The sequence below is a fragment of the Bos taurus genome, chromosome 8, assembly GCF_002263795.3.
Source record: "Bos taurus isolate L1 Dominette 01449 registration number 42190680 breed Hereford chromosome 8, ARS-UCD2.0, whole genome shotgun sequence".
Lineage (NCBI taxonomy): Eukaryota > Metazoa > Chordata > Mammalia > Artiodactyla > Bovidae > Bos > Bos taurus.
In genome coordinates, this window is record NC_037335.1 from 85,311,448 (window position 1) to 85,327,041 (window position 15,594).

General features: G+C 39.9%; 1 protein-coding gene across 3 annotated transcripts in view; it reads left to right on the forward strand.

Moving 5' to 3' along the window:
• Positions 1–1,263: 1,263 nt before the first annotated feature.
• PTPDC1 (protein tyrosine phosphatase domain containing 1) overlaps positions 1,264–15,594 on the forward strand; it is a 74,337-nt gene continuing 60,006 nt past the window's right edge. Inside the window, exons 1-2 of one of the 3 annotated variants that reach the window (XM_024995721.2) lie at positions 1,264–1,596; positions 14,780–14,912. In XM_024995721.2, the coding sequence (XP_024851489.1) occupies positions 14,907–14,912 (6 nt within the window). In that variant the 5' untranslated portion in view covers positions 1,264–1,596; positions 14,780–14,906. The remainder of the gene's footprint in view (positions 1,597–14,779; positions 14,913–15,594) is intronic. The other 2 variants (XM_005210441.5, XM_024995722.2) reach the window with 2 other exon arrangements.

Genomic DNA, 15,594 nt, shown 5'->3' on the forward strand with positions numbered 1-15,594 from the left:
TATGGGAGTAGGTCTGATGAGGTCTTTATAACCTCCAGACATTCTTTGGATTATATAACCTCATTGTTAACACTAGCAAGCGGGTACTCTTTCTGCCCCCTTCTGATGCCTATGTCAGAAGCTTTCTCTATCTCCTTTATACTTCAATAAAACTTTATTACACAAAAGCTCTAAGCGATCAAGCCTCGTCTCTGGCCCTGATTTGAATTCTTCTCCTCCCGGGGCCAAGAATCCCGGTGTATTCGCGTGATTCAACAACAACCTTTCATCTGTCAAGTAAAATTGGTGTTTCATTTTGCAAAACAGTGACTAGTTAAGCTCACAACTCAAACTGTATTTGTTTAGAACAAATGGCAATGCTGTATCATATCATTCAGCCTAATAGTCCAACTGCCTTTCCAGACAACCATCATAGAATTTTAAAGATACGTATATCTCAAGGGTCAACTTTTGATAGAGTTAATAATTGTTACTGTGAAACTGTTTTTTGTTTTTTTTTTTCTTTTTCTGCAAAGAGTAGTGGTGAAGAATACAATGACTACTAGATCAAACTAAAATAAACTAAGGTGATGTCTGAAGCTACAACAACCATTTTGGCCCAAACTTGAGGATAGAAGCCAACAGTAAGGATAGAGCGGAGTTTGCATTCCTGGGGTACCAACCTAACACCTTCTGAGAGAGGGAAAAGAGCGTAAGGGCTTAGGATGTTGAAAGTTAGGCATGCAGGCGAACCCATCCTTCCATCTGTTAAAGGCGCTAATGTGAGGCTGACTGCTGGGCCTTGATCTAATCCCAGTATTCCCGTCCTTGGGAACTTCTGGGACTAGCTGGAGGCTAGGTAGCAAGACTGGGGCTGGACTAGGACGACAACGGAGGAAGAAAAGGTGGAAAACAGGCTCTCTGTGCAGGACTGAGAGGCTGGCCAAACCCCATACTGTGTCAGCCCTCGCCCCAAGTACTCCTTTCCCTTTTTTCTCCTACTGGTGTAGTCCGGGGAGAGCAGCGGGAGTCAAAACTGGACTTCGGCCACCCGCAGTCCCGCAGAACTGACCCCGAATCCACCCAACAGCGTCAGCTGAGCAGGCAGTTAGCACCCCGCAACCCCTCAGCCCACTTTGAAAGCTCCCAGAGCCACCAGCCGCGACACGGGCCGTCTCAAGCTGCCGTTGGCCAGCGCGCGTCACGTGCAGCAGCGCGCGGCGGCGATTGGTGCAGTGCGAGGCGGCGGGGACGCGCCGGGGACCGCAGAGGGAGCGTTACCTCAGCCCCTAGTGCCCAGCGGCGGTGAATGGACCGCTAGGCGGACGGCCTGGTCAGGCAGGCAGGACTGTGAGTGGCGGTAGTATTGCTTGCCCTGGTGGGCAGCGGCGGGGCCTCTGGGACACCTCGGTGAAGCACGGCCTGTGGGGTTCAGTTGGGGCTGGGCGGAGGTCAACCGGCGGACGTGGGGCAAGTGGGGTGGGGAAGGCGGGGAAGCGACCCGCCTGCCGCTACGAGGACTACGGATGAGAAGCCGCGGGAGAGGCGCGCGATCTGCTGTTAACTTAGCTGCCCCGGCGATTCCAGCTGCGTGTTAAATGTCTGAATCCTCACGTGGTGAGTGCTGGCGGGCACCTCAGTGAGGGGGATTGGCCTGAGTTTCGGGGCTGCAGGACCCGGTTGCGAGGGGCCTCTCTCAACCCCGCCCAGGACCCGACATCTTTTTGTAGGAGCTCCTGATTTTTAAATATCAGTAACTAATTAAAAGTAAATGAGTAAACTGAGGGGGAGGGCGGATGGGCCGGTTCCAGACCATCGGTTTGTGGCCAATGTAGACTAGATCCTGCTCCTAATTTGTTGTGTGACCTTGACCAAGTCACCTCTCTCGGGGATGGACATTCTCAACGTGGATGATAGTGCTCATATTTTTGAGGGGAAAAAGATCTCAGACAATACAATGGCTTGTGGCTTACCAAAGGGCCACAAAACTTAAGTACTGTCTGTCTCGGACTGGGAGATTAGAAGAGAAAATGCTTAGCAAGGCTCCTGGGAGGAGAGGGGGTAAATGAGAAAAAGATGAGAAACCCTGCTTTAAGGGAAGAGATAAAGAGACGTTCTTGTGATAGTTACATACATTAGAGGATTAAAGCAAATGAGTTGGAAGAACTTGAAAGGTCGTCTATTAGAAAAGTTTTGTGACGCCTCACACGTACACACACATAATTTTACTTAGTCTCCAAAACAGACTGTCATTCCACCTTCTGTAATAAGAAAATTGAGGATCCAAGGGTTTGGGTGACATGCTGCAGTCAGAGCTATTTAATGAGGAACTGGGATTTAAACCCAAGCCTCTGTGGCTCCAAAACCCATTCATCATGTTGCCTCTCAGCCTCTGTTCCAGTTATGTCCCAACCAAGAATTCTACTTTGTGACTTAAAATATGAATATTCCCAGCCCCCCACACCTAAGAAATGTGAATTAGTATTTGGGACCTAGCCTGGTAATCTGCATTTTAACTGTTATTAGGTGATTCCATTTTGGTGATCTAGGAACCATTTGGAGAACAACTACTCCATAAATTTCCCACCCAGCCCCACGTCCTCATGGCGTGTACCCTAGGGATTCGAAAGAGCAGAGATTACATCTTCTCTTCCAAAGAGGTGGCCAACCAAGCTTTGAGAGAAGCCAAGGTTTATGAGCTAGCACCTTGCACACCTCTCAGTTTGAGAAAGTGCTGGCAATTTTGGTTTTCTTTCTTCCTCCCTCCCTCTTCCTTCCTTCCTTTCTCCTCCCCCCTTTTCTCCCCTCTTTTTTTATACAGCTTCCGTTGTTGCTACTCTGTTACTCCTGAGAAAATGGCTCAAGGCATTTATTTTAAAGTCCATATTAAAATTTAAAACACCATGAAAAAAGTTTAAAAACCACAATTCATTCATAATGCTTCCAGTCTGTAAGTTTTCATGTTCTGTTGTATTGTTCTACTATTAATTAATAATCTCCCTCTTGTTAATCATATAGATTATTCAAGTTCACACAATTTAGAAAATTCTTCTAGGAGATGAGCTTGAACCTCACAATTCCAATTGGAAATCAGAAAATTATGCTGAAGATAAACCTTAAATCACAGTTCTCTTTAGAACATATCTCATTCTTCCAAATGCCTCAAAATCTGAAGATTTTTCTTTAGTTCTAAAAATAAATGGTATCATTGGTATGCATATGTATACACTGAAATGTTTCTTTTCCAGTGACTTTATCTGTTCTTTCCCATATCACTTCATTCTCACCAAAAGATATATTTAATTATTAATACTTAATTTGCTTATATATTTCATGTTCTAAAAAATGTAAGTTGAATAATCAAAACATTTCTTTGCAATTATTAACTGTCATTTAATGCACTTTGCTGCTAAAAAGGTTTTATTTGTCTAGTTCTTATGGAGGCAATATGGGATAGAGGAAATAAAGTGAGTTTTAGTTTGAGGAAGACCTGGTGCTCCAACCCCAATTTCAACACTTTCAAACAGTGATCAATCTGATCACAGTAAATTGAGCAAATTAGATTTTTAAAGAAGGTGTGAATTTTGTATTGTAACTAGTTACAGTGATGAAAAATTGAAACTCTCTACTTACGCTTGCATAAGAAACTATTAATAGGGATTCTGCTTTAACATTTTCTCAGTTTGTTAATGATCATGTTTTCTTCTTCTTTTTTTTTTTGGTCTTATTTAAAACCTAACATTTGTTCTGTTGGGTAGTAAACCTTTATGATTTTAATCCATAACTTTTTGAGTGGCAGATTCTACTGCAAAACCATTAACTAGCCTTATTCTAGCTGCTATGAAAGAATACTTCCTTTCTTTGTTCTTTCTCTTGGATGTGAAGATATTAGTCTTTGGCTCATACTTTGCTGTCTGGATGCTGTGTAGTGCTGCTGGATGTGTTTATAGTGCAAGGAGTTGGCCATTGCAGGTAGAGAATGGTTTAGAGAAGGCCTACAAATTGTACTTGAGGGAAACAAAGGCATGTGTTTTTTGATCTTGGAGTTTTTATTCACTACAGTTCAAGCAGCACCATTTCTTTTGCACACTCGATCTAATAATTTGTGGCACTCTTCCCTTCAAAAGGAAGGTTGTCTGGCCCTATAAATGAACTCAGGACTTGATTTCATCAAAAATGTTTGAATACTTGTGCTAGACATTATAATAGTTTAAATGGATCAATTATTATAGATTCTTAGATTCCTGTATGTTTAAGAAGGGCCATATGGTCTTAGCTACTCATGGAAACATTTTCTCATTTAGAATCATACTGTTTTCAAAGTCAATCCTAATATGTTACTTTTATAGCTTTATAAAGACTAATTTAATTTAGCTCTAGGTGGAAAATGTTCTAGAGGATTTATATTTTCTCCATTTAAAAAAACCTTCTGATTTAGGGTTTAAATTGCCCAGTAGTTTAATTAGTGTTGTTTCTATGTTTTTATTTTATTCTAGACACAATACTGTTTCCCAGGAAGTTTGCATATAATATGTATTGACTTTTAAAAATAATGTTTTCTAGAAATAAATAAAGGTAGGTAAATATATAGTCAATATCAAACTTAGAAAATACTGATAATCAGAAAATAAAATACACTCTGTTAATATTTTGACATGTTCTTCTGGTCTTTGTTTATGTACCTGTTCTATTTATGTATTTCTTAATAAAAATGAGATCATACTCTGCATTCTATTTTATACCTTATATTTTTTAATCTAGTAGCATATGACGGAGGAGCCTGGTAGGCTACAGTCCATGGGGTCGTGAAGAGTCAGACACGACTGAGCGACTTCACTTTCACTTTTCACTTTCATGCATTGGAGAAGGAAATGGCAACCCACTCCAGTGTTCTTGCCTAGAGAATCCCAGGGACGGGGGAGGCTGATAGGCTGCCGTCTATGGGGTTGCACAGAGTCGGACACGACTGAAGCGACTTAGCAGCAGCAGCAGCATATGACAAATAAATGTGCTTTTTACGTGCATAATTTAAGTTCTTTGTGAGCAGATGTTTTGTTCCTAAAATAGGGACCACAGGAATCTATTTATTAAATTAGTCTACAGAAACCCAGTCTACCAACCCAGGAACAGAATTACTTCTCTGCTCCTTTTTGACCTCAATTCTGTACCTGTTACTCCCCACTGCCCATTTCCCCACCCCCAGGAGGGTTCTGTTGGGGGAGTCTCTGAAGGAAGTTTTATCTAGTCAGTTATACATTGTTAACACTTAAGTTCTCTTCTTTTCCAGTCTTTTCAGTAAATCCTTCAGAATTTTTATATTTTATTTTATTTGCTGGAGACAAACATCATGAGTGGAGTTGGGAGGATTTAGAGTAATACAGGAAAATAAAATCATATGCTGGAATTCTTTCTCAGACTTATAGGGAAAGGAGAGATAACTGAATAAAAATACTCCCTGGGTATATGCTTTCATTCTTTCTCCCAGACAATGATGTTTTTAAAGGTCAGGGACTATTTATCCTTATATTCCTCATGCCCCTCATAGTTCTTGGCACCTAGTAGCAACTCAGGTATTTATTATATTGACTCATGAGTCCCTAACTATCCTGGCTTCTTCCCTGCTTAACATATACTAGTTTATATGTCTCTTTTCAGTATGTTCCTGTATACTCTGTCTTCATACTTTGAAAAATATATATATTTGCACAAAGACACAATTCTATATGATTGAAAATTGGAAAAATATCAAAGATCTAACTTTATTATTATTGAGGATGTCAAAGTTTTCTATCATCATACAGTTATAACTAAAAACTGCATTATGTATTTTGTTATTCAGATTGTTCCAGCATTTGCCATTGTGAGCTGTTTTAGTTGGCTTCTGAATCGCTTTGACATAGCCCTAGCAGTTTGTGTTTTGAGCACTTTCCTAGTTTCTGGGCAGGATCATCTTGTATATTCTCTACTCTGCTTCTAAAATCAGCCATTTCTCTTTTTGTTTATCTTTGTTGTTTTTTACTTTTTTATTTTCCATATGGCTTTTTACAAGATATTGAATATAATTCCCTGTGCTGTACAGTAGGACCTTGATGTTTATCTGTTCTATTAACATATATAATAGTTTGCATCTGTTAATCCCCAACTCCCAATCCATTCCTCCGCATCCCGCTTCCCCTTGGCAACCACAAGTCTATTCTCTATGTCTGTGACTTTTTTTGTAAATAAGTTCATTTGTGTCATATTTTAGATTCCGCATATATCATATGGTATCTGTCTTTTTCTTGCTGACTTAACTTCACTTAATATGACAATCTCCAGGTTCATCTGTGCTGCTGCAAATTACATTATTTCATTCTTTTTTATGTAAAATCACCTATTTCCCTGGATTCTTTCATTGGAAAATGGTATTAGAAACCAAGACTTGCTCTAATCTGCTCATCATTGAAGCACACTTATTCACCCAGGCCAAGGAGGGGTAACTGTGACCACAGCTGGGCTGTGCTCGAAGTGCCTGTGGCAGTGGAGACTGACAGGCTGTTATACTGGGGCAGGATCACTCTGGTGGGAGTCCCTCCCAGTGCCTGCAGAGGCTGAAGAAGATGGTTGCGGAAGGGGGTTGCAATGGTGGCCCTACCCCTTCTATGCCACTCAACAATGATGCCTTGCTTCTATGATGTCCCAGGTTTTTTGTGTAAACTTTCCTGGTTGTGAGGCCCTTAGTCCTGTTACTTCAGGCTGTCTTTTCACAGCCAATCCTCCCTGAGTCAGTTCTCTGAACCCCACTTTCCAGCACTCAACTCCCTCTACACCAGGAGACACACAACTCATAGTGGAGTGCTCAGGGCTAAGGCACAGATCATGCATGCATTTCTTACTTTGTTCTGCCTTCCACAGAAAGGGCTATCTCCCCTGATCCCCCAAAGTTCCCTTTCTGCCCCAGCTGATCTCTCCACATTTTCTGAATGTGGGAACCTGTCCTCACCTTCAGCCTCCCGCCAGGATTGCTGGCCTGTTTTTTTATTCCTTTTCTTTTTTTCTTTCTTTGGTCCTACCCGGTTGTTAGGGCATTTTTCTTATCCTTTAAGGTGTCCAGAGTCTTCCACTAATGTTCAGAAGATGCTCTGTGAGAATTGTTCCATTTGTAGATGTATTCTTGATGTAATTGTGAGGAGAGACAAGTTCTGGGTCCTCCTATTCTGCCATCTTGACTTCCCCTTAAAATTTTTTTCTTTAATGAATTTTGCTTTTAGTATTGTACTTAAAAACTCATCACCAAACTCAAAGTCATGCTGATTTTTTCCCCTAAGTTTTCTTATAGAAATTTTTTAGTTTCTACATTTTACATTTAGGTCTATGATCTACTTCAAGTTAATTTTTGTGTAAGATGTGAAGTTCAGTTTGTTGTATATGGACTTCCAATGTGTAGCATGATTTATTGAAAAGACTTCTTTCTCCATTGAATTGCCTTTGCACTTTTGTCAAAAATTTACAGTATTTGTGTAGGTCTGTTTCCATACTCTCTATTCTGTTTCATTGACTGATGTGTCTGTTCTCCACCCCCCTCCGCCCCCATGTTCATTACTGTAATGGTGAGTCTTGAATAATATAAATTCTTAAGCTTTTGCTTTTCTTTCCCAGAATTGGATTGGTTATTCTAGTACCTCTACTTTTTCACAGATTTTTGAAATAAGTTTATATATTTCTATTAAAAAAAAAACCTGGCTAGAATTTCAATAGGGATTACATTAGGTCACAGAAAATTGACATCTTTACTGACTAGTTGACTTTTATGTGTTGGCTGTGTGCCTTTTGACTTTGCTAAACTCTTCATAAGAGTTATTTGGTAGATTCTTTGGGGTCTTCTGCATACAGTTATGTTGTCTATGGTTAAGGATGATGCTGTGAAAGTGCTGCACTGAATATGTCAGCAAATTTGGAAAACTCAGCAGTGGCCACAGGACTGGAAAAGGTCAGTTTTTATTCCAATCCCAAAGAAAGGCAATGCCAAAGAATGCTCAAACTACCGCACAATTGCACTCATCTCACATGCTAGTAAAGTAATGCTCAAAATTCTCCAAGCCAGGCTTTAGCAATACGTGAACCGTGAACTTCCAGTTGTTCAAGCTGGTTTTAGAAAAGGCAAAGGAACCACAGACCAAATTGCCAACATCCGCTGGATCATTGAAAAAGCAAGAGAGTTCCAGAAAAACATCTATTTCTGTTTTATTGACTATGCCAAAGCCTTTGTGTGGATCACAATAAACTGTGGAAAATTCTGAAAGAGATGGGAATACCAGACCACCTGACCTGCCTCTTGAGAAACCTATATGCAGGTCAGGAAGCAACAGTTAGAACTGGACATGGAACAACAGACTGGTTCCAAATAGGAAAAGGAGTATGTCAAAGCTGTATATTGTCACCCTGCTTATTTAACTTATATGCAGAGTACATCATGAGAAATGCTAGGCTGGAAGAAGCACAAGCTGGAATCAAGATTGCCATAAGAAATATCAATAACCTCAGATATGCAGATGACACCACCCTTATGGCAGAAAATGAAGAGGAACTCAAAAGCCTCTTGATGAAGGTGAAAGAAGAGAATGAAAAAGTTGGCTTAAAACTCAACATTCAGAAAACGAAGATTATGGCATCTGGTCCTGTCACTTCATGGGAAATAGATGGGGAAACAGTGGAAACAGTGTCAGACTTTCTTTTTGGGGGCTCCAAAATCACTACAGATGGTGACTGCAGACATGAAATTAAAAGATGCTTACTCCTTGGAAGGAAAGTTATGACCAACCTAGATAGCATATTAAAAAGCAGAGCCATTACTTTGCCAACAAAGGTCTGTCTAGTCAAGGCTATGGTTTTTCCAGTGGTCATGTATGGATGTGAGAGTTGGACTGTGAAGAAAGCTGAGTGCTGAAGAATTGATGCCTTTGAACTGTGGTGTTGGAGAAGACTCTTGAGAGTCTTGGACTCTCTTGGACTCTTGGACTGCAAGGAGATCCAACCAGTCCATTCTGAAGGAGATCAGCCCTGGGATTTCTTTGGAAGGAATGATGCTAAAGCTGAAACTCCAGTACTTTGGCCACCTCATGCGAAGAGTTGACTCATTGGAAAAGACTCTGATGCTAGGAGGGATTAGGGGCAGGAGGAGAAGGGGACGACAGAGGATGAGATGGCTAGATGGCATCACTGACTCGATGGACCTGAGTCTGAGTGAACTCTGGGAGTTGGTGATGGACAGGGAGGCCTGGCGTGCTGCGATTCATGGGGTCGCAAAGAGTCGGACACGACTGAGCAACTGAACTGAACTGAACTGAACTGAACTGAAAGCAGTCTTACATATTTCTTCCTTTCTAGCCTGAATACCCTTCATTTCTTTTTTTTTTTTTAATTTAAATACACTAGCTAGGACTTTCAGTATGAGGTTGAATTAGAAGTGATGAGAGAGGACATCCTTGCCCTGTTACTGATCTTAGGGGAAATACTTAACATCTTATGCTCAAAATTATTCAAGCTAGGCATCAGTAGTATGTGAACCGAGAACTTCCAGATGTACAAGCTGGGTTTCAAAGAGGTAGAGGAACCAGAGATCAAATTGCCAACATTCATTGGATCATGGAGAAAACAAGAGAATTCCAGAAAAACATCCACTACACTTCATTGATTATGCTAAAGCCTTTGTGGACCACAACAAACTGGAAAATTCTTAAGAGATGGGAATACCACACCACCTTACCTGTCTCCTGAGAAACTTGTATGCAGATAAAGAAGTAAGTTAGAACCGAACATGAAACTACTGACTGGTTCAAAACTGGGAAAGGAGTATGACAAGGCTGTTATTGTCACTCTGCCTATTTAATTTACATGCACAATACATCATACAGAAGGCGGGCTGGCTGAATCACAAGCTGGAATCAAGATTGCCAAGAGAAATATCAACATCCTCAGATATGCAGATGATACCACTCTAATGGCAGAAAATGAAGAGGAACTAAAGAACTGCTTGATGAGGGTGAAAGAGGAGAGTGAAAAAACTGGCTTAAAACTGAAAATCCAAAAACTTAAATTTTTTGAATCACTTCATGGCAAATAGAAGGGAAAAAAGTGGCAACTTTGACAGATTTTATTTTCTCGGGCTCCAAAATCATTGCAGACAGTGACTGCAGCCACAAAATTAAAGCTTCCTCCTTGGAAGAAAAGTTCTGACAAACCCAGACACCATATTCCAAAGCAGAGGAATACTTTGCTGACACAGCTCTGTATAGTCAAAGCTATGGTTTTTCCAGTGCTCACGTACAGTTGTGAAAGTTGGACCATGAAAAATGCTGAGCGCTGAGGAATTGATGCTTTTGAATTGTGGTGCTGGAGAACTCTTGAGAGTCCCTTCGACTGCAAGGGGATCAAACCAGTCAATCCTAAAGGAAATCAGCACTGAATATTCATTGGAAGGACTGATGTTGAAGCTGAAGCTCCAACACTTTGGCCACCTGATTTGAAGAGCCGACTCACTGGAAAAGAGCCCAAGACTGAGAATGATTGAAGGTAAAAGGCGAAGGGAGGGGCAGAGGATGAGATGATTAAGTAGCTTCACTGACTCAGTGAACATGAATTTGAACAAACTCTGGGAGATAAATGGAGGACAGTGGAACCTGGCGTGCTGAAGTCCTGGCGTGCTAAAGTCACAAAGAGTTGGACACAACTTACGGACTGAACAACAACAACAAACAGAGGATATCCTTGCCTTGTTCCTGATCTTAGGGGGAAAGCCTAGCATCTTGCTGTTGAGAATGATGTTCAGTCCAGTTCAGTTCAGTTGCTCAGTCGTGTCCGACTCTTTGAGACTCCATGAATGGCAGCACGCCAGGCCTCCCTGTCCATCAGCAACTCCTGGAGTTCACTCAAACTCATGTCCATTGAGTCGGTGATGCCATCCAACCATCTCATCCTCTGTTGTCCCCTTCTCCTCCTGCCCCCAATCCCTCCCAGCATCAGGGTCTTTTCCAATGAGTCAACTCTTTGCATGAGGTGGCCAAAGTACTGGAGTTTCAGCTTTAGCATCATTCCTTCCAAAGAAATCCCAGGGCTGATCTCCTTCAGAATGGACTGGTTGAATCTCCTTGCAGTCCAAGGGACTCTCAAGAGTCTTCTCCAACACCACAGTTCAAAAGCATCAATTCTTCAGCACTCAGCTTTCTTCACAGTCCAACTCTCACATCCATACATGACTACTGGAAAAACCATAGCCTTGACTAGACAGACCTTTGTTGGCAAAGTAATGGCTCTGCTTTTTAATATGCTATCTAGGTTGGTCATAACTTTCCTTCCAAGGAGTAAGCATCTTTTAATTTCATGTCTGCAGTCACCATCTGTAGTGATTTTGGAGCCCAAAAAAAGAAAGTCTGACACTGTTTCCACTGTTTCCCCATCTATCTGCCATGAAGTGATGGGACCAGATGCCATGATCTTAGTTTTCTGAATGTTGAACTTTAAGCCAACTTTTTCACTCTCCTCTTTCACTTTCATCATTTAGTTCCTCTTCACTTTCTGCCATAAGGGTGGTGTCATCTGCATATCTGAGGTTATTGATATTTCTCTGGGCAATCTTGATTCCAGCTTGTGCTTCTTCCAGCCCAGCGTTTCTCATGATGTACTCTGCATATAAGTTAAATAAGCAGGGTGACAATATATAGCCTTGACATACTCCTTTTCCTATTTGGAAACAGTCTGTTGTTCCATGTCTCGTTCTAACTGGTGCATCCTGACCTGCATATAGATTTCTCAAGAGGCAAGTCAGGTGGTCTGGTATTCCCATCTCTTTCAGAATTTCCCATTTCTTTCAGAGTTTATTGTGATCCACACAGTCAAAGGCTTTGGCATAGTCAAGAGAATGATGTTAGCTGTGATTTTTAAAAAGTAATCTGTATTAGTTTAGTGAAGTTCTCTTCTAATTTTTGAGAGTTTTTATCATGAATTGATGTTGAACTGTTTCTGCTCATGTATTATATGATCACATGATTTTTCTTGTTCTCTGTGTTAATACGATGTCCTATGGACAGAGGAGCCTAGTGGGCTATAGTCCTTGGAGTCACAAAAGTGTTGGAGATGACTTAGCAACTAAACAACAACCATTTTAAGTGTACAGTTCACTAAGTATATTCATGTTGTGTAAATTAAGTTGTACTTTTCATTTTTATTTAGTTCAAAACATTTTCAAGTTTATCTTGAGACTTCTTAACCCATGTATAATTTAAAGTACATTGTTTAATTTCCAAATATTTTGAATTGTCTAGCTGTCATCTATTATTGATTTCTAGTTTTATTTTGGTATGCTCTGAGAACATATTTTATAAGGTTTGTATTCTTTTATCTTTATTAAATTGTGCTTTATGTACCAGAATGTTGGTGAATGTTCCGTGTGAGCTTCTGTTGTTGGATGGAATGTTCTATAAATATCGGTTGGATCAAGTTGATTGATGGTACTGTTCAGGTCATGTATATTGTTACTGATTTTCTGCCTACCTGATTTATCAATTCCTTGGAAACAGGTGTTGAAACTTCCAGTTGTAAATACAGTCATCCTGCTTATTCACAGTGAAGTGGTTCTAGGATCCCCCACCCCACCTTGGATTCCAAAATCCATGGTTGCTCAAGTCCCTTATATAAATTGATGTAATGTCTGCATATAACCTATGCATATCCTCTCGTATACTTTAAAGCATCTCTAGATTACTTATAAACCCTATAAAATTACTTACAGATATGATGTAAATGCTATGTATGTGCGTGCCTGCGTGCTGAGTTACTTCCGTCATTTCTGACTCTGCATGACCCTGTGGACTGCAGCTTGCCAGACTCCTCTGTCTATGGGATTCTCCAGGCAAGAATACTGGAGTGGGTTGCCTCCAGAGAATCTTCTCAATCCAGGGATTGAACTTGTGTCTCTTAATGTCTACATGCATTGGCAGGCGGGTTCTTTACCATTAGTGCCACCTGGGAAGCCCAAATGCTATGTAAATGGTTGTAAATACAAGCTAAAGATTATGTAAATAGTTGCAGGTATGTAGCAGATTCTTAAGTTCTGCTTCTTGGAGATTTCTGGGGTTCTTCTCCCAAATATTTTCCATCCGTGGTTGGTTGAATCCCCGAATAGGATTAAGCTTCATTTGTGTGTGTATGCATACTCAATCATGTCTCTTCAGATTTTCTGTTTTTTAATTACCTTTTTGTTGAGGTAACATTGGCTACAACATTATATAAGCTTCATGTGTACAATAATATATTTTTACTATGTACGTTACAGCTCACCACCAAAAATTCAGTTTCCATCTGTCACCATATAGTTGATCCCCTTTACCTATTTCACTCTCCCCCGATCACCCCTTCCTCTTTGGTGACCACTATGTTCTCTATATCTATCTATTTGGTTTTATTTATTCAAGTTTTTTATTTTTTTATATTTCACATGAGTGAAATTATCTTTCTTCATCTGACTTATTTCATTTAGTTTAATACTCTTAAGGTACATCCATGTTGAAAGATGATACTGAGCAGTATCATCTTTATACTGAGCAATATTCTATTATTTTTGTGATTAAGTAGTGTGTATTCTTGTATATACATATCTATCTCAGTCGTGTCTGACTCTTTGCGACCCCATGGACTGTAGCCTACCAGGTTCCTCTGTCCATGGGATTTTCCAGGCAAGAATACTGGAGTGGGTTGCCATTTCCTTCTCCAGGAGATCTTCCCAACCCAGGGATTGAAGCCAGGTCTTCCACACTGTAGGCAGACGCTTTACCGTCTGAGCCACTGGGGAAGTCAATTCTTGTATATACATATCTATCTATGTGATGTATCACAGTGATTGGTTTGAGGATGTTGAATCAACTTGCTTTGATAGATCATGGTTTGGTTTGAGGATGTTGAACCATCCTTGCTTCTGTAGATCATGGTTGTGTGATCTTTGAATGTATTGTATTCAGCTTGCTAATATTTTGTTGAGAATTTTTGCATCTTTGCTTATCAGAGATATTGGCTATAATTTTCTTTTTTTGTTTGTGTTGTCTTCATTTGGTTTTGGTATCAGAGTGATGTTGGCTTTATGAAATTACTTAGCATTCCCTAGTTTTCAGTTTTTTTGAAGAGTTTGATAAGGATAGATATTAAATCATCTTTGAATGTTAGAATTTACATGTGAAGCCTCTGGTCCTGGGCTTTTGTTTTGGGGGAGGTTTTTATGTTTCCATTTCACTGTCTGTCTTCATGATTCAGTTTTGGGAGGTTATAATGATTCTAAAAATTTGTCTATGTTTCCAGTTAGTTGTTACATAGCTGTTTGTGATATTCTTTTATAATTCTTTGTATTTTTGTGGTATCTGGTCTGCTCTATTTCCAGTGCTTTCTAATACCTTCTTTATGTCATATATTGAGTTCTTCAGCTCCAGAATTTGTCTTGTTCTTTTTTAGGGTTTCAACCTCTTTGGTAAACTATTATTTCAGTTCAGTAATTTTTATCTTGAGCTAACTGAACTTGAGCCTTTCTGAGTTTTCTTGTAGCTTGTTGAGTTTCTTCATGACAGCTCTTTTGAATTCTCTATTAGATCATAATACTCCATAGTTTTAATTTTGCTTTGGATGAAATTGTCATTTTCTTTTTGTGATAGTGTTACTGTGGTTCTTCATGATGCTTCATGAGTTGTTCCTCTGGCGGTGTATTTGAAATAGAGAATTCATTTCAACTGATTCTGATAACTCAAAAGTAATTAAAGGATTTTCTTTTCTCTTCCAATAGGTGGCGCTATAGCACAAGTTTTTGTTTTCTCTTAGCTGAGCTGCCTCCGGTTATATTTAGGAAGTAGCACTTTTCACCCTCCACCTGATGGGCAGAAAGCAAAGATGAACTAAAGAAGAACCTCTTGATGAAGGTGAAAGAGGAGAATGAAAAAGCTGGCTTAAAACTCAACATTCAAAAAACTAAGGTTATGGCATCCGGTGCCTTCACTTCATGGCAAACAGATGGGGAAAAAATGGAAACAGTGGGAGATTTTATTTTGTTGGCCTCCAAAATCACGGCAGATGGTGGGGCTTAATTGCTCTGTGACATGTGGGATCTTCCCAGACCAGGGATTGAACCTGTGTCACCTGTACTAACTAGCAGGTAGACTCCTTACCACTTGAGCCATCAGGGAAGCCCTGTCCTTTACTTTTCAGCCTGTTTGTGTCATTGAATCTAACATGTCTTTTGTAGATTATATATATTAGTAGTTTAGTTTTTTAGCGGGAGGATGAAATCTAATTTATGCTTTTTTGTTTTATGGTTTTGGGTCCATATTTTTAAGACTAGTTTTTTAAGATCAGTTTTAAGTTCACAGCAAAATCGAGAGGAAGTTACAGGGATTTCCCAAATATTCCCTGCTCCAACAGATACATCAACCATTACCAACATTGCTTACCAGAATAATACATTTGTTATAATCTATGAACCTATATTAATATATCATAGTCAACCAAAGTATCATTTACCTTAGGGTTCATTCTTTTTTTTAAATTTATTTATTTTTAAATTGAAGGGTAATTGCTTTACAGAATTGTGTTGGTTTCTGCCAA